At 30.7% G+C, this 27,270-nt stretch overlaps 2 protein-coding genes across 2 annotated transcripts; both read left to right on the top strand.

The window, feature by feature from the left end:
* Positions 1–932: 932 nt before the first annotated feature.
* On the top strand, positions 933–2,218 carry LOC128553002 (heavy metal-binding protein HIP-like). The gene is made up of 2 exons (XM_053534105.1): positions 933–1,227; positions 1,791–2,218. The coding sequence occupies exons 1-2, from the start codon at positions 933–935 to the stop codon at positions 2,216–2,218; spliced, it is 723 nt and encodes a 240-aa protein (XP_053390080.1).
* Positions 2,219–4,389: 2,171 nt separating this feature from the next.
* LOC128553003 (sushi, von Willebrand factor type A, EGF and pentraxin domain-containing protein 1-like) lies at positions 4,390–27,027 on the top strand. Its single transcript, XM_053534106.1, has 4 exons — positions 4,390–4,510; positions 25,487–25,678; positions 26,380–26,571; positions 26,790–27,027. The coding sequence occupies exons 1-4, from the start codon at positions 4,399–4,401 to the stop codon at positions 27,005–27,007; spliced, it is 714 nt and encodes a 237-aa protein (XP_053390081.1). The 5' UTR covers positions 4,390–4,398; the 3' UTR covers positions 27,008–27,027.
* Positions 27,028–27,270: the final 243 nt, after the last annotated feature.

Raw genomic sequence — 27,270 nt, forward strand, 5'->3', positions numbered from 1 at the left:
ATTCATGGTCAAAAATAGGTGTTTTAATGGTATTTTAACACGTAACCCATTAATATTATTAAACCTGTTAAATAAAGTGATGCAAGAATTAATGGAGTTAATTAACGGTTTTTCCTATTTTAATGGATATTTTACAGGGTTTTAAACCATGTTGAATGGTATGTGCATTCAGTAGTGAGTAACTGTTTGATTCATATTGTCCATAACAATGTGTTTCTTGATTTCCCTTTAAACCTTATACAATTTATATATCAGTCTAAAGAATATTTTCCATTGTAAATTTCAGACATTTCTGACATATTTTTTTAAATTCAAATTTTTCATGATTGATTGCATAAAAGCAACATTGCCGTGTAATTTTTTTTTTTGTAAAATTTCGTTGTTGTTTTTTTTTAATCGTGATTTTAAACGATTTTGACACAGGAAGAGTATATGGCAATAATATTGACATTATTAAAGACGACATGTTAATAGTCAAGCAAATCATACAACCATCCTCGGGGAAAATTAAATTTAGAATGATGATTATTTATTTCATCTGGATCTCACAAAACAAAGCTGAAAATCACAAAATACGCTGTAATGGATGAGGTGGATCGAAAAGTAGGTACATTTCAGACATGTTGATTTTCTGATCTTTGTATGGAAAACGTGTCTTCTATTGTTTATACTTTCCACGTGAACGTATAAAAGCAGTTTATAGGATGCAGATACGATTTTCATTCTGAAAATTAATTAATGCCGTCGAACAAGAGGAAACGCATGTCAGTTTTCCTACATTTCAAAAATATCGTTTGTGCAGAAGGAAGTTACAATATATTAGCTGAATACAAATATGCTGCTCTGCAAAACATTTTTACTTCATTTACTTTCTATGTGTGTCAACTCGGAAGAACTCAATATATGACTTTGAAGAGAATGTGTTTGTAAACATGGTTCGAATTGAGTTTCAAATTGAGAGAATGAAAACTGAAATGGGACAGCCTGTCAAGGCTGTTGAAAACATGAAGACAGGAATTTATGACACACTGAAGGCATTTCATACAAAACTCGAAACGTACGACCAAAACGTCCAGAGAATAGAAGCGTTTGAAACAAAATTAACAAAGACAGTAAGTGAAAAGCAAAAGGAGAATGGCAAGAACATTGATGATAAACTTGCAGCCCTTGAAAACAAAACTGTTGAGATTCTTGATAAGAAGATTCAAGAACTACAAGCTATCAAAGGTAAAATTTATGCTTTGAATTATGAACACATTAATGAAATTCTAATAAATCAGGGCTCTTAAAAGTATTTTTTCATGAAAGAGGCACATGCCCAGACGAATGCCAATCATTTCAAACGTAAAATAATGTTACAAATATTGGTAATTGACATTAAGAAGGTAAAGCAAGATGTGCAGTGAAAATTAGGAAGTATTTATTTAAAAATAAAGTTTCTAAAATTTGTAGGAAATGAAATTACATTTTGTTTTTTGAAAAAATGTTGTTGTTGTTTTTCTAATTAAAACATATTCTAGAATTTTGCTATGTTCTCATAGTAGCTCAACTATTTTTTTTAATAACTGACCAATTATTGAGCTGTAGTGTATGAATTGATGTCTGAATTATGACTTAGAGGTAGAACTTTTTTCCATTACAGAGCGTTTCAATTTGAGTGAACAAAGAAAGTTTCCCCAGTTAAATTATATCATGAAATTCAAATAATTTTAATATATACATGTACATTAAAATATATGTGCACTTTCTTTATGTAAATGTGTCATGAATCATTTTCTGCTGGCTTGTAGATGAAGTTTTAACACCGACAGTAGCATTCAAGGCAAGATTGGATTCAGACATTGTTGTTTCTAATGGACAGACGATAGTGTTTCCTGCTGTGCTCTTCAACGAAGAAGATTCTTACAACCAACGGACTGGCAAGTTTACGACACCTGTAAGTGGGACATATATGTTCACTATAGCGTTTTGTCGTAAGAAGGTCAAGACTTTAGTCGCTGGCATTATGGCTGATCGTAAAAAGTATACAGTGACATTGATGTATGGGGACGCAAACGACGAGTGTTTAACTGGTGACACGGTGGCAGTGCTTACATCCGGACAGGTTGTGTGGGTTCATGTATTATCTGGTAGTAGCATTGATGCAATTTTTCACCAATATTATTCATATTATTCATACAGACGGAACACATTCTCAGTAGTATTAATTCACGGATAGACACACATTGTGGATAAACTCGTCCTTCATTGTTAAATGGATGGAAAGAATTGTTGTAAGTGACAACATGTTGCTTTGAAACAGTACTGTTATGTAGCGGAATGACAAAGTAATACATATTCACTTGAAATGAGGAAGATGATAATATGATGCATGATTAAATGTGAGAAAAACTGCACGTACTACAGTATGGGCTTAACTTCATGAAAGCGTAAACTTTTGTATCATTATTTACATTATCGGAATAAATATCAAACACAAATGTATAATTAAAGGCAAATCCTGACAGTTTTTGTTCCATCTACTTTTTTCAGATGGAAAGCTTTATAATAGATGAAATCTTAAGATTTATATCAAGGATGTACTTTGTCAAATTTCAAATATCCTGTATATTTCACGACTTTTTGTTTTGTTTTTCTTTTCGGTTTTATTTTTGGTGGGGTGGGCGTAGGAGCAATTTTAGCCAAATTCTAACCAAAAGCCATTTTTTCGCCTAAATGAGCACTTTGACCTAGCAAAAACTTGGCAGTATTACTACAAAATGGAATTAAATCATGAAGTATTAACTCGAACTGAAATCATAAAGTTCATGATTCTAGTAACCGCTAATTTGTTTATTGTAATGTTTTAACTGGTGTTGCTGTAGTGTTAACATGCATAGATTTTTCGTACACCTACAAGCCTGATGTTTATTTTGTCTGTATAATCGGGTACCTTTTCTGATGAAAGAAAAAAATTAAATGTCAGCAACAACACCGACATGTATGATTGTTTCCATACATGAAGACATGTTTAGCTTTGAGAATATGTCAAGATTATCGATCGCTTTTCACACGGATAGTTTTGCCAACATGCCTGGTGTACTTTAGGATAGAATGATCCTGTGATAATCATCTTGTGAATGGAGATTGTCGTCCTTTTGCTGTACAGAAATTCCGTTATTTGAAGACGTGCTATTATTGCTGTTGTTGTAATTACAGCGATTGATCTTTTTGTCAAGGTCAATCTTTAGAAAATAATACCTTCATTTCTTTTTAAAAAGACTGTTTCAAATGTTTCATAACTGGACTTCGCTGATTTTGATTGTCTTTAATCATCAATTTAAATGGTCGAATTTGAAATCTAAGTTATTTGATCAGTCAGAAATCTTGCTGATTGTTAACGTCTCAGCAAGATTTCCAGCTTCGAACAAATTGCCGAATGCATACTTCTACACTGCTTACAAGATCACCTTCTACTGTTTCAATGTCATGTACCCTAAGTCACGGAACCAGCGGAAACATGAATTGAGCAATGTTCTAGGCAGTATCTTATATAATTCTCCAAACTTGTTCTTGAATGATCAATTTTCTACTTCTGTAATGTTTTGTTTTCGGCTTTTGTAACGGAACAACCTGTTTTCATTCTGGTAGAAACTTTTGTCTTGGGATTCTAGCGTTTGAATGCTTACTCTTACGATATTCTTTCCAAAGATATATTTCAAACAAATAATTAATATTGAAAATGCTGGAGATTAGCAATCTGACTTAAGCACTTGATCTTCTAAACGAAGATCTGAGAACGACCCATTCACCTACGTCTTCTGTATATTTTGGATTTCCAGTATGGTCATTTTTATTTTAACCAATCAGACGACTTGTTCTAAAAGAAAAAAAGAGTTAAGAAAATGTGCGTTCATTCCAGGATTCGAACCCGGGACCCCTCGCTTACAAAGCAAGCGGGCAACCGACTGAGCTAACCTGCTATCTGACACATTACGACATAATAATTGTAAATACCAAAAGTCAAGGCTACAGGTAGATTTGCAAAATGTTGTAAGTTAAGCTCTGATTGGCTTGCGAAAGGGTCGTCAGAACGAGGCTATGAATAGGTCGTTCTCAGATCCTATGTGTAGCGAATAGGAGATGTACTTTAGTCAGATTGGGAGATAACTAACCTTTTACAAAAAAAATATCTATGGAATTTCGGAGATCGTTCAAAATATTTATGAGTTGATATGTAAACGTGCAGTACTTCCTTTCCCATATTTTGAATAGATCTAGTTTTCATCTACCTCTTGAGTTTTTTTATCGGTAACCTCTTTGGGCTATATTCAAGATAAACTGATGTCGTGATTGGAGTAGTACATTTCACATCACTTGTTTATCTCACCACTCATTTGGTGAACTAAACTAAATAAGATGATATCCAAAATTATTTTTATGATCATTCATTTGTGTATCATTCAGCGGAATAATTATATCAACTGTACAACTCGAGCAGCAACAACATCGGCAACTTCTGACACAACCGGTATATAGTTTTGTACATATAAATAATCCCTTTAATAAGAGAGAGAAATACGTTTATGTTTTTTTTATTCTTACGATCTAAATATAGGTGGTATAAAACATTTTTTTAATCCCCCGCCACAAGTGGTGGTGGTGGTGGGGGTGGGGGTTATAGAAATGGTCTCCGTCCGTCCGCCCGTCCGTCCGTCTGTCCGTAACACTTTCGTGTCCGCTCCATATTTCCTAAACCCCTCTAGGGATTTTCATGATACTTGGGTCAAATGATCACCTCATCAAGACGATGTGCAGAACCTATGAGCCAGCCATGCCGGCTCAAGGTCAAGGTCACAACTCAAGGTCAAAAGTTTGAGCCTTCCATTTTGTGTCCGTTCTATATCTCCTAAACCCCTTGAAGGAATTTTATAAAACTTGGGTCAAATGACAACCTCATCAAGACAATGTGCAAAATCTATAAGTAAACCATGCCGACTCAAGGTCAAGGTCACAACTGAAGGTCAAAGGTTTTAGCGTTCCGTTTTGTGTCCGCTCTATATCTCCTAAACCCCTTGAAGGATTTTCATCAAACTTGGATCAAATGATCACCTTATCAAGACGATGTGCAGAATCTATGAGTCAGCTATGCTGGCTCAAGGTCAAGGTCACAACTGAGGGTCAAAGGTTTGAGCCTTCCATTTTGTGTCTGCTCTATTTCTCTTAAACCCCTTGAAGGATGTTCATCAAACTTAAGTCAAACGATCACCTCATCAAGGCAATGTGCAGAACTTATGAGTCAGCCATGCCGGCTCAAGGTCAAGGTCAAAACTACAGGTCAAATGTTTGAGCCTTCCATTTTGTGTCCGCTCTATATCTCCTAAACCCTTCAAGGAGTTTTATAAAACTTGGGTCAAATGATCACCTTATCAAAGCGATGTGCATAACGTACGAGTCAGCCATGCTGGCTCAAGGTCAAGGTCAAAGCTTAGGGTCAAAGGTTTGAGCCTTCATTTTGTATCCACTCTGTATCTCCTAAACCCCTTGAAGGATTTTCATCAAACTTGGTTCAAATGATCACCTCATCAAGAGCTCATGAGTCGGCCATATCAACTCAAAGTCAAGGTCACAACTCAAGGTCAAAGATTTGAGCTCTGTATCTCCTAAACCTCTAGAAGGATTTTCATGAAACTTGGGTCAAATGATCACCTCATCAAGATGTTGTGCAGAATTCATGAGTCAGCCATATCAGTTCAAATTTAATGTCACAGTTAAAGGTCAAAGGTTTACCCTTTCACTATCCATAACAGTGGCGGGGAATTTAGCTGTTGTTCAGACTGCCTTGTTTTATTTCCAGCGCTACTTAAGGACAGTGGTAACACTAACAATATGTTATCCACTATAAAATGTTTATGTATGTAGAATTTTGTTTGAAATGAAAAAAAAAGCCGTATTTATATTAGAAACAACATGTGCTGATTGTGTTTTAAGTGCCTAAACAGATGTGCGTTTTTTTCAGGAGCCGGCCGTTCTACTTTGTTTTATACTTCTGAAAAAGATACTGTTTATAATTTATTTTTTATGCGTTCATTGAAATAAAGATCATAGTGTTTTTAAAGGGGCCTCACTATCGTAGGCTACGAATCATTTCTAGACCACGAAAGGGGGCCTCCACGGCCGAGTGGTTTCAAATGAAAAAAAAACTGATGTGGGTTCGAGCCTCGGTCGGTTCGTTAAAACCTTCATGTGACGAAGCCATCCAGCTGGCTTACAGAAATCGGTAACTTTACCAAGGTGCCCGCTCGTGATGAAATAATGTATGGAGGGGCACCTTAGATCGTCCTCCACGACTAAAAGCTGAAAAGTCGCTAAAAGATGTTTTAGTTGTGACGGTTTGACGCTAAACCCCTTCCGGCAAAAAGCTGCAAGTTGCCACATGTCCCATAACAGTGTTGGTATGACATAAAATCCAACAGACATAAACCAGACAAGTTTGTTTATTTTGATATTATATCAGGAAGCCCAGTGAAAAAAAGCAAAAAAAAAACACACTCTCATCCCAGAGGTAGCAGATTCGAGCCTCAGCTCATCAGCTCGCCAGTACTGGTTTAACCAGGAAGTTGACTGGGAGGTGTAAGCAAGTTATCATTTTGTTTTCAGATATCAAGTATTTATCAAATAAGTATACAATTTATCAATGGATTTTTAACCCCGAATAGTTTCAATTACATGTATATTATATACGTTGTTACAAGTTGATTTAATTAATGATATTTAATCTTACTTTCCCGATAAAAGACCAGTAAGGTGGTACAACAAGACATATTCATGTGCGAAATACATAAAAGAGCAATATTTATAACATTACAGAAATATTGAAAAACTTAACTGATTGAATAACGAATGGAATCATTTTAAGTCCATACGAAGAAAAATATCAATACTAAGTCTTGTAGATGGTAACTTAACCTTAAAATTACTGGCCATTATTAGCATTTGTTTAATACCCGAGTCATTTACGGCATATCCGCAGACTTTCCCTTGAGTATTGTAGACAGATTGGTGAAATAGATATAATCTCCACCTTGTGTGCGAAAACTCATTTACAATGTCATATATTTCTCTAATTTAAATATTGGTATTTTTCACGATATATATAAATTTAGGCGGGAATAGGGCGGGGATTGTGCGGATAAAACGGATCCCTTTCTGCTTGCGCACAGGACCTTCTATGTGGTAAACAATAAATTCCAACGTCACCGCTTTGTCAGGAAAAAAGAAAATTTCGTCCTTATGCATAAAAACAGATGAACAACGGGAAGGCGTAGCTATATACCCTTGCTCTTTTATCTTAAGTCTAAACGAAGATAGAATGTAGACGGAGGGTACCAGTTCAGATGAACATCAGGCCATATTTATGTTCCTGTGCCGGATGCAGTGAGTCAAGAGGGACCCTGTGAGGCAATATTGCATCGACCGAGAGGGATCAAGTGCATTAAGGAAATCAAAAGTAGGGAGGTTTTTAGGAAATATGATGAAAATAACCATATAAAGTGTATTTACAAATAAGATGGGAGATTCAACGGCTTCAAATCTAAGGTACTAGATACTTGCTATATTCAAGAAAAGTCGTACATGTATATAAGTTTAATAAATATGGCACGATGTTCGTCCGAGCCAGTACCCTTCGTCTACGTCTTTCTTCGTTTGGACTTGTCAACTGATAAAACAAATGTAACGATAAAATGCAAGGGCATACAGCTACGTCTTCCCGTGGTTCATATGTCTTTATTCACAAACCTGTGTTCAGGACGAAAATTTCGATTATCCGAGCGACGTTTGAGTTCATTGTTTACCACATAAAAGGTCATATGTGCGAATAGAGAGGGTTCCGTTTTCTCATTTACCACAGAGAGGGATCCGATATGCATACGCACCGTGTAATTGGTAATGTAAAATTTCATCAATAATCTTTGTACTCTGGGGCCCGTTTCACGAAGCCAACTTAGGACAAAATTTGAACTTAGGAGTAACGTGTTCCACGAACATCATTTCAGGGAGATTTATTTGACCTACTAGGCTATTCTAGGAATATCAGCCAAAGACAAATAATGTAGATCTGCTATACTTTTTAAAAAGCTGGAAATTATATTCTTTAAATTATCGTGTTAAAAAAGATCATATTAAGGAGAAAATAATAATGATGAAACCTATGAACTTTAAAATTTGTGAATGACATTTATTTAATAATAAAAATTGTGGCTTTAATTATTTAAAAAAGGTATACTGGTACTGATGATAAACCCAAACAGAAAATGAGATTTTTTTACCTGTAACTTTTTTATTTCTGCAAATTGTAATCAATGGTCGGTATCAAAATAAAGCTTAACATTTGCTGAAAAATTTTACATAATTCAACTTTAGTAGTATAAGAAATGGGGGTTCTGGGACACTTTTTTCAATTTTAATTAGCCTACCCGATTCACTAAGCACACTTTGATCTTACCCTAAGTTTCTGTCTTAAAATACTAACTCGGTGCATTTATACCCTGAAAATCTTTGATGGACGTAAGGTTGAAGGGATAAAATGAAAACCAAGGTCCACTCACATTGAAAACAACAATTAAACAGAAAAAAACGGAAGAAAATGTCCTTATTAATTAAAATAATTTATAATTGTTTCTTCATTTACTCTTTGATTGTTAATTTTTAGTATTTTATACAGTAAATCATAAATATTTATACCATCTTGTAACATTTTTATGAAAAATAAACAATAATATCCACAGTGTGTACTTGTTTTGTCTTGATATTTTATGTTGTTATACTTGACTCCGGGTATATATTTAATTACTTCTTTCGGAGGAGGAAGTCCAAATGGATCAAAGTACAAAGTATTTAAGTAACAAACCCAATGTGTTCCAGGTCCAACAGAGTCGTCCAAATTTATAATTCCACATTCATTATTCGACTTTGATTTTGGTAAATTATTTTTACTAAATACACCCCTAAAGTTTTTAATACCGAGTTGTTTAACCCATTGATCAATTTCAAAGTTAGAAATTGGTTTGTTTATAAATTTTAATTTTTTTTACTATAAGAATTCGTCTGTAAGGTCTCCTATGAGAATCAATCTGTAGTCCTTTCCCACTTAACAAAGATGTAATCAAAGGTATCCCTAGACTAGCAGCCAGCATACCCAGGAACCCACCATTTTGTTTCTGTTTTTGTGTTAATTTAATCACTCCAGATCCTACTAGTTGCTTTCTTTGATTAGGTGTAAGATATGGTGATATTATGTTTCGCTTATTATTAGCTACTGAAATCATACCATTTCCAAATATTTTACTTACACCAGTACTGGCAAGCCCTGACAAAGCACCAATGCCTGGAGGAGCTAATATTTTTGGAGCTATTTTTGCTGCCATTGGAAGAATTGTTTTTCCTAACAAACCAGCCAAAGCTCCTAAAAATCCACCATTTTGACCTTAACTGGACATTTGTTTTTTTTGAAATTGTAATTTCTAATCCCTTATTATTTCTAATAGACTTTTCAGTTTGATTAATTTGTGTTTTTGTTAAAAGTAAAGGGAAGTTTCCACGTAATTGTTCATGCTTTAATCTAAAAGTATGTGGAATTTTATTATTATAAGCTTGTGCTAAATTTTTCTTTTGTCCATCTGTAGGGTTAACTTTATATTCAATATAATTTGATGTCATTATATATTTAAAATTTATTTTAATTTTTACTTTATTTTAATTTAATTTAAACAATAACAAGTTCATTTCCAATAGTATTTATTTCAACTGTTTCTTCATACAATAAAATTGCATAAACACGGACATGTGCTGTCGGCTGAACATTTAATTTAGCTGTTAATGTAATATGCTTAGGATCTTCTGTAATTACTTCCTTTTTAAATTCTAAGTTAAAATGAACAAATCCAAATAAATTAGAAAAGTTTGATCTATTTAGCAGACTTCCAGTAGTCTTATTATTTTGTTTATAATAATAATTAATGACATCATCATATATTCTTGATATACTTGTGTATTCTGTTTCTGGATAAAAAAACACCATTACCAACTTCAAGACGACAAGATTCCAATGTACAATCATTATCTGCTGCATTAGCTTTAAATGTATCTAATAAATGCGGATTCTGTCTTTGTGCATTACTTTTATCAGGTCGTTGTAAATAAACAAACACATGTTCGGGTTTTATTACACCAGCTGTTATTCTAAAAGTTATGTTCGTCTGTCGTGTATCTGTTGATTGTGTTATCATTTCCCGAAGGTATGACCACCTTGCTTTTGTAAATCTTTCAGAAATTAGATTAAGTCCAAATTCATTGAAAATTAAACGCGGAACCCAAAGAATTAATTTTGTTACAATTACCCTACCAGCATCAGCGGCATTAGCTCTAAAAATTAATTCATCATCATCCGTCAGCTGCAGTGTTATTTGAATTTGACTTGGAGGTATAATATTAGTTTCTAAACCCTGAAAAAATGAATAATTATTTAATGGAATTTTAGCATTTACCTCATTACCACCCTGGATTGATAACTTTCTAGAAGCAAAACCACTATTATATGTAGCTTCGTCTTTTCTGCTTTCAGCAACATTATTAGTATCTAAATAAATAAATTCATTTGTTCCAGTTGTTTCTGCATAATCCTTAAACAATTCAACCAAATTCTTTACATTTACTACCTTGTATAAATTATTACAATCATATACAATTTTTCCATTTTGTTTAACCACTAACTGATCAATTAATGAAGCTGCATTATTAATTAAAGCAATCTGATCTGCATCAGCATAATTATTACTATCAGCAAGCTTATGTACTTTAAAACTTACTTCAAAATAACCATTAAACCAATCAAAATATGAGCTTCTATCATTAATTGTAAAGTGATATCCGTTTTTTTTTTTTGCTTAACATCATTTCTAAAGACAGATATTAAAGCTGTATCTAATTGAATAGGAGTTAGTTCGTATCTTTCACAATACTGTTTTGTTCTAAACATGTATATACTATATATTATTTTATTTTTTATAAATTAATCTGTTAATACGTTTACGCGTCCCCGATCCTGACAATATTCTATTTATTCTCATATTAATATCCCCCTCCTCATTATTTTTGTTGTTATTCTTTTCTTGTAATTCCTTAACAATTAAATCACCAACCACCGGAGCAGGTTTCTTTTTAAATTTTTCAACAATTTTATTAGCTGCTAAATTTCCGACTTCCGTTCCAACCTTTTTTGTTCCACTTTCAAGTGCTGCTTTTCCTGCTGTTTCCAGAGCTTTTTTTTCCAGCTGTGCTAATTGAAGATGCAACTCCACTTGAAAACAATTTCGTTAAAGTGTCAAAGATACCTGTGCCGTGTATATTTTCTTCTCCTGTGTGAGCATCAACATAAATAAATATCCCTTTTTCTTTCTCGTATATTATATAAAAGTAAAATTTATCTATATAATTATTTATTTAATTAATTTCTTTTAAAATTAGTGTAAAATTTGTTTCAACCCCATTAAAATTAATTATTCTACCAAATACATCTGTAATATATATTCTTATTGAATTTATAATATATTTATTAATTTCAGAATATCCAACTCTGTTTGGTTCTTCTGTAAATGGATAAGCTCTTGCTAAATCTGCATTACTTAAAGCATAGATAATATCACTAAAATTACCGTCAACAAGTGAATTATCAATAATATCACAGTGAATGTAAATTGTATCCACAGAGTTGGTTATATTTGGTGTTGTAGTTCCTCATTCAGTATTTCTGAATGCTTTTTCTCAAACCCAAGCAATGTATGAAAATTTGACATTCTTAAATCCAACATAAAATTATCATGAATTGAAATTAATATTTTAAAACTACTTAAATCAAATTCTAAACTTATTGGAGCAATGTCTGATTTATCAAATTCATAATCACCATTACTTATCAGCGTTTCCCTTATATAATTATTGATGTCTGTGTAACTGTAAGAACCATTTGTAAATATAATATCTTTCCAATCCTTACCATTATTATAACGAATTCTTTTATTATCATATTCATCACTAATATTATGCCAAGAGTAAGTCATATTGTTAATACTATCCAAACCGACAACATAAGTTTTATTTTTATCTAAAATTAAATAACGACCAAATCTGATTGTAAAATCACTCGGAGTATTTTTATTATCATCTTTAACTGTTTCAGAACTTAATACTATTTTTTGTTCCATTTATATATTCAAGAAAAATATTTTTTATATAACATTTCATGTTGTTCTGGTAACAATTTATTCATTTTTAATAATCGGTCTACTACCCTAATACCTTCATTTTTTAGTTCTTCATTATTATTTCCAGCACCAATTGAACCACAAATTAACTCCAAGTCATCAACCAATTCTTCTGGATTACATGGACAAACGTCATAACCTTGTCCTCTAATTAATTTTTTGAATTTCATAGATCTTTTATTGACAGGTAATCCTGATTTTTCTGTTAATTTTTTGAATATTTTTCTTGAATGAATTGAATGTTTTTTATTATTGTTATATCTTTTATTAATCAAATCAATCAAATCATTATCTACTTTGGCGTTAATAACTTCTTTTCCAGTTCTTTGATCCTTAGCAATCAATTTGTTTTGACTATAAAGTTTATTAAGATCAATAATTAAATTTCCATATTGACCATTTGGTGAAACTTTATATGAATTATGATATCTTATTCCCTTTCCAAATACCTCTGAGTCTTAAATCATCTGTAAATTTAATTTTTTTATCTGGGTTTTCTTTACTGTATTTATATATTCTACGAGTACACTTCTTTAAATTCCCGGTAACCTCTTTTTTGTTTTTATCCAATAATCTTTATCTTTGTTTATTGCTAACTCTGATAATGTGGGTAATTCCCATTCTGATAATACATTTTTATTGATATTTATATCTAAATTTGCCCCCGATTCTTCTGATTCATCATTTGTTGATACCGGTTTTTCAGTTATTCCCATCTTTTCTCTTCCATAATCTTCTAATCTCTTAAGTTCATCTTGAGGAACCCATTCGACAGGTTCATCTCCCCAATCTATCGGTGTATAAGAAGCCGATTTTAAAGCTTGTTCTCTTTCATATTCCCTCACCAGTTCTTCAGGAGACCATGTAATTAGTGGTGGTTCTTGGAATAGCTGTGGTAAACCCTGATATGTTTGTATGTCTTTCACTTCATCACCTAATAACACTAATTGCTCTTTAATTCCGGTAAATGCTTTAACTGACTTGACAATTCTTCTTTCTGACTTTTTATTCCTTCAGTAATTGGCTTATAAATTTCATTATACATATCCCGATTTGTAGCTTTTTTAACTTTTTCTCTCATTATTTCTTTTTTTAAATTTCTCATCTTTTGCCCAACTGTGTTTTTTCTTATTCTCATTTCATTAAGATTTGATTGCATTTATATAATAATGTAAGATAATGTAAGATAATGTAAAATAATGTAAGGTAATGTAAAATAATGTAATATTATTATATAATGGAAATTCCAAATTATGATACAAAAGTGATAAATTTAATAACTTTAAACAACATTATCCTTTTATGCCAGATTCATGTTTTAGAATGTTAATATGTGGATCTTCTGGATCTGGAAAAACAAATACACAAATGCATATGCTACAAAAACATATTATATATTATGATAAATTATACCTATATGCTATAAACCTAGAACAGTCTAAATATCAGGATTTAATTAATTTCTTAAATGGAATTGCAAAAAGAATTAAAGTAGATCCAAATGAAATACTCGAATATTCGGTTGATCCCAACCAAATTGAACCCTGTGAGAATCTTGAATCAGAAAAACAAAAAGTAGTAATATTTGATGATTTTGTATGTGAAGATAAAAAGGTTCAAAATGAAATAACAAAATACTTTATTCAAGGACGCCACAAAAACTGTTGTGTTATTTATTTAAGTCAGTCTTACTATAAAACACCAAAAGATATTCGGATTAACTGTTCACATTATATTTTATTTGAAAGTCCAGGTAAAAGGGAAAATGATATGATTTGTAATGAACAAAATATAGACCGCGATTCTTTTGCTAATGCAACAAAACAAAAATATGATTTATTATATGTTGACAAACCAAGGAAGATTTTTAAAAAAAAGCTTAACAGGAATTATATAATAATTATATAATGGGGGTTTTTAATGATGTAAAACAAATAAGTGAACCCGACAGTATAAGTAAAGTTAAATTTAATATTGATTTAAGTGATTATGCTACTAAAAAAACAATTCAAAAAACTTAAAAAAGAATCGGAATCGTATCTTAACAGAAATAAGGAACTTGATAACACAATGAACAGAGCTTTAGATATGGGAGGTAATAACCTTATAAACCTAGGAAATCCAGATAAACCCAACGATGCAGTTTCAAGACGGTTTATGTATAAAAAAAGTTCAAGGTGTAATAGATGACTATAATCTTGAAGATATCAAAAGTATAAAACAGACACTAGAAGCAGATGTAAAGAATATTGAAGAATTAACAAAAGATTTTAAAAAGAGTGAATTATTAATAATTCAATTACAAGGCAAAATTGAAGAAGAAATGAAAGCTATGGTTGATTCTATTAAAGAACTTGAAGAGAAATCTGATTTGACAGATGACAACATAAAAGAAGTATTTAGAACCAATTTTGAAAAGTTATATAATCAAGTTCAAGAATTAAAAGATAGCATGATTAAACATGAAGAACTAAAAGACAAGATTATTGAAGCTGAGAAAAAAATACAAAATGTGTATAAGTTAGAAATCAGAACAGAAATAAATAAACTAAATACTGACATTACAAAAAAACACCAAGATTTACTCGATACATTTTCAAATAAATTTGCAGAATATAAATCTGAACTGGAAAGGGCAGCTTCACAAAGAGGTGATGACCATGACACTGCATTAAATAACCTTAAAAAAGAGCTTAATTCTAAAATAGAAAACTTTAAGAAACAACTTCGAATCTTAATTAGTACTGTTGACACACGTCACAATTTAAAGTATGCAGACGTAAGTAATCTTACAGAAATATTACAAAAAGATATCAACGAATTTAATAATAAAATTAAAACAATAATAAATGATCTGGACTTTGTAGTTGAAATATCAGCTAAACAAGGAGAATCAATTACTGCTAATACCCAAGTAATTTCTACTAAAGCCGAAGAAATTACCACTAATGCAGAAGAAATTACAAAAGTAAAAAATGTTTTCTTAAAACAAGAAACACAATTAGCTAGAACAAAGAATACTCCTGACAATTTATCTGCTTCTGAAGTTGCTACAACAAAACGACTTGATGATTTAGCTGAAGTAATTCTTGAACATGAAAATAAATACAAGGAAATAGAAGATGAACTAAAAACAGTAAGACGTGAAGTGTTTCTTTTTTAACATTACAATAACAAACAACTACATGTAAATCTTTATTATACTCGTATTCAAATTCAGACATATGACATTGAAGATAAACAGTTACAACAAAAGGCATTAAATACCACAGATTTATTTGAATTATTTGGATTACGAGGTAATAAGATTACAGATTATAAAAGTTTTATTAAAACAAATCATATATATACAGAAAATAATCTTAAAGATAGGGAAAGAGATGTTTTTCAAATCCAACAAGGTGGGGATTACATAATCGAAATAAATATTATCATTAGCAACTCTGATAGAACATTTGATATAATTTTTTTGATTGGTGGGGCGATCACACAAATGGAAGAGAGTATATAAAACCTGAGGTTAAAAATGAAACATTGGTTTTCAAGAAAAAAAAAAAAAAATTAATTTAAAAAAAGGAATGATGTTTACAATTCAATCAAATATTATTTTACCAATATCATTTGAAGGTTCTGGTAAATTTATCATAGAACCAGGAAGTTATGTCAGATTCTATTTAGTTAATTAAAACTTTAATTTAATTACTGTGTTTTTTATATAATGGGAATATTCAATAATATAAACGAAAAAGTAAGTAAAATAGAAAAACAAATAAGAAAACCTCCATTGTTTTTAACATGTTATACTCAAGATACTGATAGTGGATTATTTCAATGGAAAGTTGTAAATGCTAGTCCTGGTTTGGTTCAAAATGGTAATAATGTAACAATTAATTTTAACTATATTTTAATTATTCTTGTTGATGCAATTAAATTAGATAAATGAGAAGCTAAATTACAACTAAAAAATAAAGAAAATATAATTCTTCAAAGTTACGATGTAAAAACTAACAGAAAAAATGAATCTATTTCTATTAATTATTCAAATCAATTTAAAATGAATGATGTTATTTATATTAATTCTTTAAATGTAAAAATATTCAGTTAACAATTTATGGTTCTATAATTTAAGAATAAGCTAATGTATCAATACCATTATCAAGAATATATCTTGTATCGTCATAACATGATAAAGATGTTTTATTTATAACATAACTGGAAAGATTATGCTTATCAGAACGAATAACTTTGAAGGTGTGATTACTTCGGGTTGAATTAAACAAAGTATCTTTGTAATTTTTATGAACTATTGTTTTCTTAACAACATGTTTTTTAATTCCTTTACATTTTTAATCTCCTGGTTTTCCTTCCCAGGTGAATTTTGTCATAAATATGAATACATTTTACTACGTAATCCAACAAATTCAACGACTGAAATACCGGCAGCTTCATCTTTAAATTTTCCCATTTCTTTTTTATTATTGTCGAAATAAAATTTTGAATTACTATCGTAATCACTATTATCAAATAAATCTTTGTCCTTATAAAAATCCTCATATGCATCTTTGGTTTTTATTATAATGAAAATCATACATTAAATATTTTGATAAATCTAGAATGCACATTCCAACATAACAAGGTCTGTTTAATAACAAGCTTTCTTTCATTCTATGAATACCAAACAAATTCTTGTTAAACATCGTTGAACTAACAAATGAAGGTTTTGCTATATATTTTAATAAAAGGTTTTCATCATCAGTTAATTTAATATTAACCCTCTTGCGTAAATTCTCCATCGTCTTACCGAATACAGAGTTGTTCATTAACTTAAAAATGTCCTTTTCAAATGAATGTTTTGCTTTAGATCTTTTTTTAGTATTAAAATCAATACATTTTTTTAACCAAGGACTTTCGTCAAAAGTTAATATTTTGTGTATTTTTGTTACTTTTAACCCTAATTGTGTATATAGTTCAAGATTTTTATAATGAACTACATAATTTTGTTTTTTCACTGAAGTTGGAACTAATTTTTTTACATTACTTTTTCCTATTTCAAATTCTGTTTTAATATTTTTACTATAATTTGAAAGCCATTCGTCTGGTATTTTGATTTTTTCAGGAGCCAAAGGATAATCATTCTGAACAGCATGTAATTCTTTTGGATATTCAAGATCACATTCAACTATAAAGTTAGTTTTACCTTTTGCCATTAATTTCTTAAATTGTTTTTCGGATATAAATTGTAGTTTCCAGAGGGTAAAGGTTGACACATGGCCCAACCATAAAGATTATTGGCGTCGAGGTACATAATGTATTTAGATTCTAATTCAGGATCATAATCTTTCAGATATTAATTTTATTGTTTGCTTTGCTATAATTGTTTGAAATATAGCTTATTCCTCCTCTCAGTCCCTTTTCAATAAAAAGATACATATCAATATCAGTTATTAAATCTAACTGAATTCCAGTCATTTTTAACATTGCATCCCAAGCTAAACCAGGACTACTAAAATAATGACAAGGATCTTATTTGTAGTACTCCAAACATAATTTTCTAAAATTTTCGAATGTATCAGCTAATATTAATACGTCAGTTTTTAAATATAGATCATGATATTCTCCCATTGTTTTAATTTTAAATTTCTTCCAAACATTTTTAGCATGTTCATATTCTTCATTAGATATGTGTGTTTCGGTTTAAATTGAATAAAACTCTTTTTTAGGAGGTAACTTCTTTTCTTTGAATTTTTATCCAATGATTGAGACATAAATTGGAATGAATCAATAAAAACCAAGTCGGAAATCATAAATGCCATATATCTTTCCATATTGTTATGAATAACATTAATTTCTTTTTTGAATTTCCCTATTTGTTGCATAATAAAATGACCGTCATAACCTCTTAAATTATGAAAAATAACAGGAATTTTATGTGTTAGTCTAAAATTAATATTACATTCTGAGTGAGCACTTCCTCTGAATTTTCCTGTTATATGACAATGATCACGTACAGGGTTTTCATTTTCCTTATATTCTTTTTCACAGATATGACAAAACTTTTGTTTTTTAAATTCAATTTCGTCTTTTTTTAGACATTCTTAATTCTTTGTTAAAGTGCTCTTTAAATATTTCCTTACAATATTCCTCTTCCTCAAGCATTTTCTCAATAAATTTGTAGACGGCGCCGGGGCCTCTATAAATCTGGGTTGGTTTAGTATATTGATGTCCGCCGGGCAAGAGCTTTAGCTCATCGTCATAACAACAAACAACTTTATAACCGTAACCACAATCTATATGATTTTGATATGGTTCAGTAAACGAAGATTCGGGTGATGGTAAAGCAGTTAAAACTTTTTTAGTTATTGATTCAAAATCAGCATAAATTACAAAAGGTACTGCTAAACCTTTATGATAATTTTTAAATTGTACTTTATTTCCCTCTTTTGGCATTTTTACGCCTTGGGTACCATTAATAGCTAAACAATTTGGTATGTGTTCATTTAATATTCTTTCTTGAGAAAAACATTGTAAACATGATTTGAAGAAATGCTTTTTTTCTTTATGTTTTGTTTTGTTAAACATTGATCTATTAAATTCTTTTATCCAAACATAATGATGGACCGAGGTCCCTGGTGACGGTTCCTTGGAACCCCCGGGGGTTTTAACCCACTTACAGTCGTCATCAGTTATTTCGTTATTATTAATTAGCAACATGTCACAGTGTTCTTCGTATTGATATTTTGATATGTACAATGGATAAATTCCCGTAGGTTCTTCAAAACCAAAAATATTAAATGAAATATCATTTAAAACTTCTATTTTAGGTATTTGATTTAATGTAACAGGAAATTTTATTCCTTTATAATTGAGTTCCTCTTTACGCTCTTTATAATTTGAAACTCATTCAGAATGTTTTGTTACAGGAAATTTGTAAGCTAAATGACACCATCTAAAACATTCATTATCATCATTCTTAATATTTATTAATCATTTCTTTGGATTTTGTAATGGTTTTGGTAATTCTAATTAACTTGAAGCAGCCAGTGGGTTATACTTATATCTATTTATATAATGAGCATCAACTGACTCTATTCTCCAACCACTTACTTCTGAAATCCAATTACCGATTCTATTTATTATTTCATCAAAAGCTTGACGTAAAGTGTTTTTTATTTCGTTTGTGTTAATAATTTCCAAAGCCTTTGATTGAAAATAAGCTGATTTAGATATTGTATCTGTGTTACTCATTTTTACAAAAGTTATTTTTAGTACAATATTTATTTTTATACCTTTTAAAGTTTTAAGTTCAGGTTTAAGTATTTCATAAGAGTCGTTTATAGTTAAATATAATTGATTCTTTGGATCTTGTCTATATTCAATTTTAATTTCAAATTTCTTATAATATTGCTTTGTAGATCTCTCAATTTCCATCTATATATTATATTTAGAAAAAAATCTTCAAGCAAAAATGAAATAAAATTAATAATATTTAAATTTATATCTTTTTCCATTAACTTTTGATATTCCACATTTTACTCGGTTTGTCCCTTCACAACACATTTTTATTAACCCAGCATTAATACTAAGTTCTTTGGATGCTTTGTAAGTGCTTTTATATGTTTTTTCATTATTGGTATCTAATTCAGTTACAATAACTTTTTTAAGATTGTTTCGATAATTATTTGTCTGGGACAATCACATAACCTTTCGGCATTTTCTTCTTCAGTTAATAAACAACCACAGTCCCATTCAAATAAATTATTTTTTAAAAGATAAGGATCTATAACATTTTGTAATTTATCAATGATATGATTTTTATATTCATCGCTAACTATTTGATTTAACCAGTATTTAATACCATTTCTTCTTTTAAGAACTTTTTTATATGAATTTTTGTCTGGATTCATTATTTCTTCTAAAGTGCTAGATAATTTCTACTATCTATCTACTTTTCTATTAACCATCTATATATAATATACTTATAGAAAAAATCTTTAAAAAACACACCTAAAGAACATTTAAAAAATAGGTAATATTATCTATATCTTTTGAATAAGATTTTAAAGTTATTTTTTCTAAATTGTTATCAACTGTTAAAATTTTAATACCTTCTTGAAATATTCTATTAAACCATTCTTCGTGTAATTTGTATAGTTTTTCTAAATAATCTAAACCAACTCTGTTTTCTTCAGTTCTGTTTCTTTTTTGAAGTCTTTGGAAACATATTTTAGGATCGGTTTTAATATAAATAAAAGCATCAATTGGGTTTTTCCATGTATTTTAATAACATGATCAATTAAGAAAAGATTGTATACTGCCCACTCGGGGTCATTTATAACATCGTTGTCGTGATATTGTTTTGTAATATCATTGCTGTTAGTTAAATAACATCGCTCAAGAAAAGAAACACCATCAAAGTTTTTAGCAGAATTTAACATTTTTATGTGACTGTTTAAAATTGCTAATTGAAAAGGAAATGAATATTTTAGAGGTTCTTGAGCAGCAAGTTCGAAAAGGTTATATGAATTTCCGCTTGGGTTCATAACATTTTGCCATTCATAAATTGGTTCTGGAATTATATTAAAATTAGGATTATATTTTTCAATAATATCTGAAAACGTACTTTTTCCTGATGCAATATTACCTTCGACTGATATAATTTTTCTCATTTATATAAAATACTTATAGAAAAAATCTTTAATATAACTCTTCTTCTTTTTTACTTTTATATCCGTTAAGTTTAAATTCCTTCATATATATTTCAAAAGGCATTGAATAATTTTTTTCTTTCTGCATTTCTAACAGTATTGTAAAAATATCCTGAATAACTTTTGTCTCTTCTTCTTTATTTATTTTTCCAATGTGTGCTTTTGTTATAAGTTGTTTTATTTGTATTGATGCAATTTTAAAATAGTTTTTTTGTCTTCAACTTTTAGTCTATTAATAAGTATAGTAATTATTGATGGAACAGCACCAGCAACTGCTACAAATATAGGAATAGCTGGAACAAGTGCTAATGCAGCTGAGCAGCCAAAGATAGCTGCTGTAATCTGTAATCCTGTATTTACTCTTCCACAAAACATAACTTTTTCTGTAAGCAGCAGCTAGTTTAGTTAAGTGAATAATTAATTGATCTATTGTTTCTATTCCATTATTAGAAATTAGATTTTTATTACTCATTTATATAATATATTTTCAATTTAAATTTCTTCCAATTCACTAAACGGAACCCAACTATTAAATTTTTCATTGTAACCTTTCCATTTTACTAAAGCTTGTTTTTTCTTATAGTCTCGTCTGGTAACTTTTTCTATTCTAAAAACTTCTTGTGTAGTAGGTAAAAGTTCTTGTTCATAAAAAGAACCCTGAATTATTTCATCATTTAAATCTTTTATAGTGTATGTTCTGGGATTTGTATTATTAATTCCGTGAATTATAAATACCTCCTCTGTCCAGTTTGGTGTATATCCTTTTTCAAAATGTCTTTTAAGTTTGTTGAAGCGAATTTTAAATTTTGCTTTACTCTTTGGTATCTTTAAATTACCATATAAATTAAAGTAAACAGTACCTTTATTTAAGTTTTTACTGGCTTCAGTCGGTGTCATTTTTATATTAGAATGTTTTCTTTTGTTATATTTGTCAACCATATCCTGTAAATTATCTAAATAAGTGTAAGTATTATTTGCTGTAAAATATTTCCACATTATTCTTTTTAAACTTCTATTAAATCTCTCGATTACTACAGCTTTTCCTTTATTAAATGTATGATACATGTTAATCTTATTTTTATTCAAAAATGATTCAAGCTTTTTATTATAAAATTCGTTTCCTTCATCTACCCATAAATTTGTTGGTGTTCTACCTTCTGAAACTATTTTATTAAATGCTTCAGTAACAGATTCTCCAGTTTTATTCTTTAATGGAACAACCCAAGCATATTTACTGAATATATCAATAACGGTTAACAAGTACTTTACTCCTTTATTATATTTTGAAAAAGCTTGCATGTCAACTAAATCAGCTGACCAAGTATCATCAATGTCATGGACAATCACTCTTCGTTTCCTAAATTTCTTTTAATTGGTTTGTGTAATTCTTCTGCTAATTCATCACTCCAGCGGTAGCTCAGAGTTACCGGCTCTGCAGTTATTTCGGTGGCCTTTTTGAGTATGCTCTTAGCTTCCAAGGACTTACGTCCAAGTAAATACTCTACCCCTTTTTCCCGTTTTTTTACTTTTGTCCAAGCCCAAGTTTGTATTTCGTTTTAATTGCAGGTTTTACAACTAAATGTTTTGCAATCTTTTCTCCAAATGTTTTTGATTTAGTGTTCTTTAAATTGGAAAGCATTTTCTTGTCACATGTACATTTTTTTACACCGCTGTCGTAGCAAAAGTCGTAGTCCGTACATACTGCGTCTAGTTCATTAACAGGAGGTCCATTATCTAAAGGATTTCCCGACCCACAATAGTTATATCCTGGAGGTGTCAAACCTTTCTTAGGTAATAAAGGTAACATTGCTTTGTGAATATATAGATTGCCCCCTGTACTTTTAACAAACTTTGATTTCATTCTTCCACAAGATGAACAGGTAGCCATTATCATTCTTTTCCTGTTTTTTGCTGTAACATAATGAGGATTTATATTATCAGTAAATCTTCTTTCTTTCAAACAATATATTTTTTTTGTAAACTCATCTATATTATATGTATTTAAATTTAAGTCATACAATATCAAGACAAAACAAGTACACACTGTGGATATTATTGTTTATTTTTCATAAAAATGTTACAAGACAAAGTACCGTTGTATGATTTACTGTATAAAATACTTAAAAATTAACAATCAAAGAGTAAATGAACAAACAATTATAAATTATTTTAATTAATAAGGACATTTTCTTCCGGTTTTTTCTGTTTAATTGTTGTTTTCAATTTGAGTGGACCTTGGTTTTCATTTTATCCCTTCAACCTTACGTCCAGCAAAGATTTTCAGGGTATAAATGCACCGAGTTAGTATTTTAAGACAGAAACTTAGGGCAAGTTCAAAGTGTGCTTAGTGAATCGGGTAGGCTAATTAAAATTGAAAAATGTGTCCCAGAAACCCCATTTCTTATACTACTAACTTTATATTTAGTTCGCAAACTCATACGAAGTGAGGCCCTGTAAGGGTTTGTAAAATGGGGTCTGTATGAACGTTGACTGATGATAAATTCGACCACTTTGTCATTTACAAAAATTTCTTCGTATTATTATATTGAAACTTTCTCAAAAAGCTGCAACAGTCATTCCTGATCAAGTAATGAAAAGTGACCCAATGTCAGGCCTTCATGTTTCGGCAGTGAGCATAAGCAAAAAACACCTTCTTCCCCAGTAATTTTGGATATATATTTCTTATACAAATAAATATAAGTCATTTATTAATACAGAATATTTACCAATTTTGTTTTTGTTTACACCAGTTGGTGTTGTACGTAAGTGAAAACTATTAGATGGTGTGTTCAATTTTATAAATAACCGATTGCAATCGAATATTTCCAAGGTGGTCGACTTTATCATCTGTCCGGGATTATCATAAGTACCAGTATTGAGTATTTTTATACTTCTCACCCAAATCTTATATTGCCTTGCTTATGTCGGAATGTCGTTTTGACAGTCTGTGCGATGATAAAACCAATACATAGGCAGTTTTAACCTACGATGCCAATTTCAACCAGTGCTTATTGGTGTCAAAACATTGAACGGAGATAAGACAAAAGGTCAGTTGGCCAGTGTTCTTTTTGATCAATAATAAGGAAAGAGCATGTAAAAGTGGCAAATAAGCTTTGTCAAAAGACTCTAGTGTATTTGGGTGTGTATGCCAGTAAACAAACGTCCAACAGCGCAGTTCCGACCTTGAAAGCCTATGCAAGTCAAGTGTCATAGGATGGTTTTCTGTTGTCTACATATGACGCATGTTATATTGGTGTACACATATCAAAGATCAAAGTAACTGTGAACTTAAGGTAGTTCTGCACGTTTGATAAACTGAAAGTAATGGTGTAACTACATTTATCCTGGAAAACGTTGAATAATGCCTGGATTCGGCGTACGGCAATGGAAATCATTTTATGATTAATGGAAACATGTGGGTAAATTTATTAAAACGGCAAGGTTACTATCTTTCTAAGGTTAATCTTAATATTAAAACATCTAACACGTTAAATAATTCCAAAATAAATGTCTTAAAATCAGATGTAATGCACGCACACGCTGATCTTTTTAATCATGGGCAATTATCTCGAAAACAAGTACACGGACCTATACATTATATTTCACCATATCATAGGCCATATGTTTATTTACGACTGTGAGTGGTTTTATTAAAATCTACATTGCAGGGAAAATTGTATTCGCGAAAACCTTACCAAAATTGTGATTTTCCCATAGAATCCCATTATGAAGCTTGTGTTAGATAAAAAGAAATCAAATCAGTTTAGGAAAAAATCGAGCAAACGACCCTATTTTTGCCGACTTTTCTAAGTATACTAAGATTTTTTTTTTAAATATGATTTTAACAAATTCTACATCGTAGAAAAAAAAATCTGATCCGAGCAAGCAGAACTAACTTAAATCTAAAAACATACATGAAAAATGCCATGGAACACTTATAGTGTATTTGCTTAGAGCCATGTTTTGGGTCCCGTGCAATTGGAAAAAAGATTAATGGCGACATATACCAATCTGTTCCGTTAGGTCTGAAGTTTTTTCTAAGCCACGTCGCAAGTTTGAATTCTGCGACTGGATCGAGTTATGACGTCAAACAATATTAAAGACATACTGTGCTCAAATATCATATTTGAATATTTAAGCAATTACTGCATATTATCTATGGAATGATAATATAGACATCAAGGTAGTATAACAAGTCAGTTATACAGTGGAAGGTCACAATAATATATCTGTAATGAATTGGCGCTGTTGATCGTTTTAAGATGCTAAATGAGAAAAGATGCAATCATGCCTGCTCTGAAGATTAGAAAATAAACAAAGACATACATGATTGACGATGTATAGCTTTTTCTAGAATTACGCGGCACTTTTGTTATTTAGTTACAAAGCCTACTTTTAAAGAGGTATGTCTTTTTGCTGTAATAGATTAAACAATATGAATCACATTTCAGTAAGAAATACCATTTGTTCACATTGCAGATTGTGGAACATTTCACGTGACAGGTCATACACAATTGTCTTCTAATGAACAGAACTATCATATATATGGCAATTCAGGAGCTCATATTCATTGCGTCAAAGGCTATGAGTTTCCCGATCACAGCAATACTACTACAGTTAAATGCCTTGAGACAGGTGCTTGGAGCACAGTGCCCACATGTCAGCCTAAAGGTAGGGTTATTCTAACGTCAAGTTTAACAAATACTGAAACATAGTATTCATTCTATAAAAGAAATTTTTTTATATGTTTTTTACAAAGGTATCCTCCGCTCCTTGATGTAAAAGGCCGAACGGACAGGTAGAATGTACATGGCAATTACAAATTTGTATTTTATTTTCTTAACAGATTGTGGAATATTGAAAGTAACTGATCATACAAAGTTTTCATATATCGACTTAAACTAATGTAATAATTATATACGAATATTTAGGAGCAATTATTCATTGGAAGAAAGGAAATTAGTTTCTTTATGAAAAATGTATTAGAAAAGATAAATGCCTCGTCACAGACGCTTGGAATATAATAACCTCATGCCAGGGCAGAAGTATTGATAATGTCATGTTTAAATATTAAAGTAAAGTATCAAGTCAGTAATGAAGTGGAATGTCACTATAATAAATCCGTAACTAGTGGGCTGTGTTGATCATCTGAGGGTCCTAAATGAGAAAAAATGAAATCATGCCTGCTGTTGATATTTGAAGAAAGCAAGGAGACACATGATTTATGATGTATAACTTTTTCTATGATAATCCGGTATTTGTGTTATTAAGATACTAAGCATGCTGCTATACAGGTATATGTTTCTGATATATAAGGTTCAACAGCAAAGAAATCACATTTCAATAAGAAATACCATTTGTTTACATTGCAGATTGTGGAATATATGATGTGAAAGAGCACACAAGCCTGTCAACGAACGAACAGGACTATCATATATATGGCAATTCTGGAGCTCATATTCAATGCGACACTGGCTATGAGTTTCCCGATCACAGTAATATTACGACAGCAAAATGTCTTGACACAGGTGTTTGGAGCAATGTACCCTTATGTCAGCCTAAAGGTAGAATTATCCTAACATTTAGTTATAAAAATAATGACACATACCAGTCCTTCATTAGAAACAATTTTATTGCATCAGTGCTTATTACATACGTAGCATCCGATCCTTGTTATTTAGTTACAAAGCCTACTTTTAGAGAGGTATGTCTTTTTGCTGTAATATATTAAACATTAAATGAACCACATTTCAATAAGAAATACCATTTGTTCACATTGCAGATTGTGGAACATTTCACATGACAGGTCATACACAATTGTCTTCTAATGAACAGCACTATCATATATATGGCAATTCAGGAGCTCATATTCATTGCGACAAAGGTTATGAATTTCCCGATCACAGCAATACTACTACAGTTAAATGCCTTGAGACAGGTGTTTGGAGCACAGTGCCCACATGTCAGCCTAAAGGTAGTGTTATTCTAACGTCAACTTAAAAATAATGAAGCATACAATTCATTCTTTTAGACTAAGTGTATTTGCTTAGAACCATATTTTGGATCACGTGCGATTGGAAAAAAGATGAATGGCGACATATATCAATCTGTTCCGTTATGTCTGAAGTTCTTTCTAAGTTCTTTCTGAATTCTGCGACAGGATCGAGTTATGACGTCATCAAAATGTCGGCCATTTTTAACATTAAATCTGTCATCATCTTCAAAAAGGCAGATCGGACTTGTTTGTTTTTGATGTATAAAGC

This window comes from Mercenaria mercenaria, unplaced genomic scaffold, assembly GCF_021730395.1.
Source record: "Mercenaria mercenaria strain notata unplaced genomic scaffold, MADL_Memer_1 contig_3372, whole genome shotgun sequence".
Taxonomy (NCBI): Eukaryota; Metazoa; Mollusca; class Bivalvia; order Venerida; family Veneridae; genus Mercenaria; species Mercenaria mercenaria.